General features: G+C 62.8%; 1 protein-coding gene across 1 annotated transcript; it reads left to right on the forward strand.

Moving 5' to 3' along the window:
• Positions 1-28: 28 nt before the first annotated feature.
• Positions 29-1126, forward strand: LOC108357416 (uncharacterized; the record flags this gene model as incomplete). Its single annotated transcript, XM_017608493.1, has 2 exons — positions 29-923; positions 1002-1126. Coding segments are annotated over exons 1-2 (1020 nt in total), but the record flags the coding sequence as incomplete, so codon positions are not given.
• Positions 1127-1176: the final 50 nt, after the last annotated feature.

The following is a 1176-nucleotide window of genomic DNA, read 5'->3' on the forward strand; positions in this document are numbered from 1 at the left end:
GGTCATCTTTGAGGATCTCTTCATCTTTATGCCCAGTTTGGAGAAGTTTGCGAAGCGGCGGAAGAAGGAGGCCAAGGAGGCTCAGCACAAGCATCAGCCGCCCGTTTCGGTGCTCATTCTGGTACTGGAGAGCACCAGCCGGGCCAACTTTCACCGCAGCATGCCGCAGACGGCGGCCGCTCTGCAGGCGCTCACTGGATCGGTCTTCTACCTGAAGGGCCTGACGAGGATCGGCGACAACACACTGGAGAATATGCTGCCCTTTACCACCGGGCTTCGAGTCAGCGACCTGGGCAAGGACAAGGCCAAGGACCACAAGGTCAAGGCGATCGACCTGAACCGGCTGCCGATGCTGTGGGCGGCCTTCGAGGCGGCCGGCTACGCCACCGCCTTCCTCGACGACAATCCCCCGGCGCGGTCGATGCTCAGCTGGGGCCCGGGCAGCGGCGGCTTCGCCCGTCCGCCCACCACCTTCTTCGCGCAGCCCTTCTGGACGGTGGCCAACAAGGGCGCGGACCTGNTAGAGGAGGAGGAGGAGGCCTCGCAGCAGCAGGTGGTGCCCTTCTTCGCCCTCTCGATGCTCATCCGAACGCTGCACAATGGCTGGTTCAATGCCCAACGCGTGGACGCCGTCTACGCGGACTTTCTCCGCCGCCTCGGGCCCAGCCTCCTGGCGGAAGCGGTGCTGGTGATGATGGGCGACCACGGGGACCGCTACTCGCCGGAAAGTTCCCTGCTGGAGAGCGGCCAGGTGGAGGGCAATCTGCCGCTGATGGCGATCCGCCTGCCGCCGAGGCTGCTCCGGCGGCGGCCGGAGTGGGGCGACGCGCTGCTCCGTAATCGGCGCCGGCTGACGAGTAATCTCGATGTGCACAGGACGCTGCTGGAGATGCTGAGGGCGGAAATGGAGGGAGAAAAAGAAGGTAAGAGAAAAGAAAGTTTTTTAGCTCCATTTCGAAATAACCCAAACTTTTGTTTTCTTTTTGTTGCTCAACCCCTAGTAACCCCTTCTACGAACAGCCGCCACTCCACCACTCCTACCACCTACTCGCTGGTCAGCGAGGAGGTGCCGCTAAATCGAAGCTGCGAGGAGGCCGGCATACCCGAGCTCTTCTGCGTCTGTCGGGTGTCCCACCGCGTGGAGCTTCTTCCGGCCGACCGGCCGACCTCGGAGCT

The sequence above is a fragment of the Rhagoletis zephyria genome, unplaced genomic scaffold (genome assembly GCF_001687245.7).
Source record: "Rhagoletis zephyria isolate East Lansing unplaced genomic scaffold, Rhagoletis_zephyria_1.1 Rzeph_scaffold_76886, whole genome shotgun sequence".
NCBI classification, from domain to species: domain Eukaryota; kingdom Metazoa; phylum Arthropoda; class Insecta; order Diptera; family Tephritidae; genus Rhagoletis; species Rhagoletis zephyria.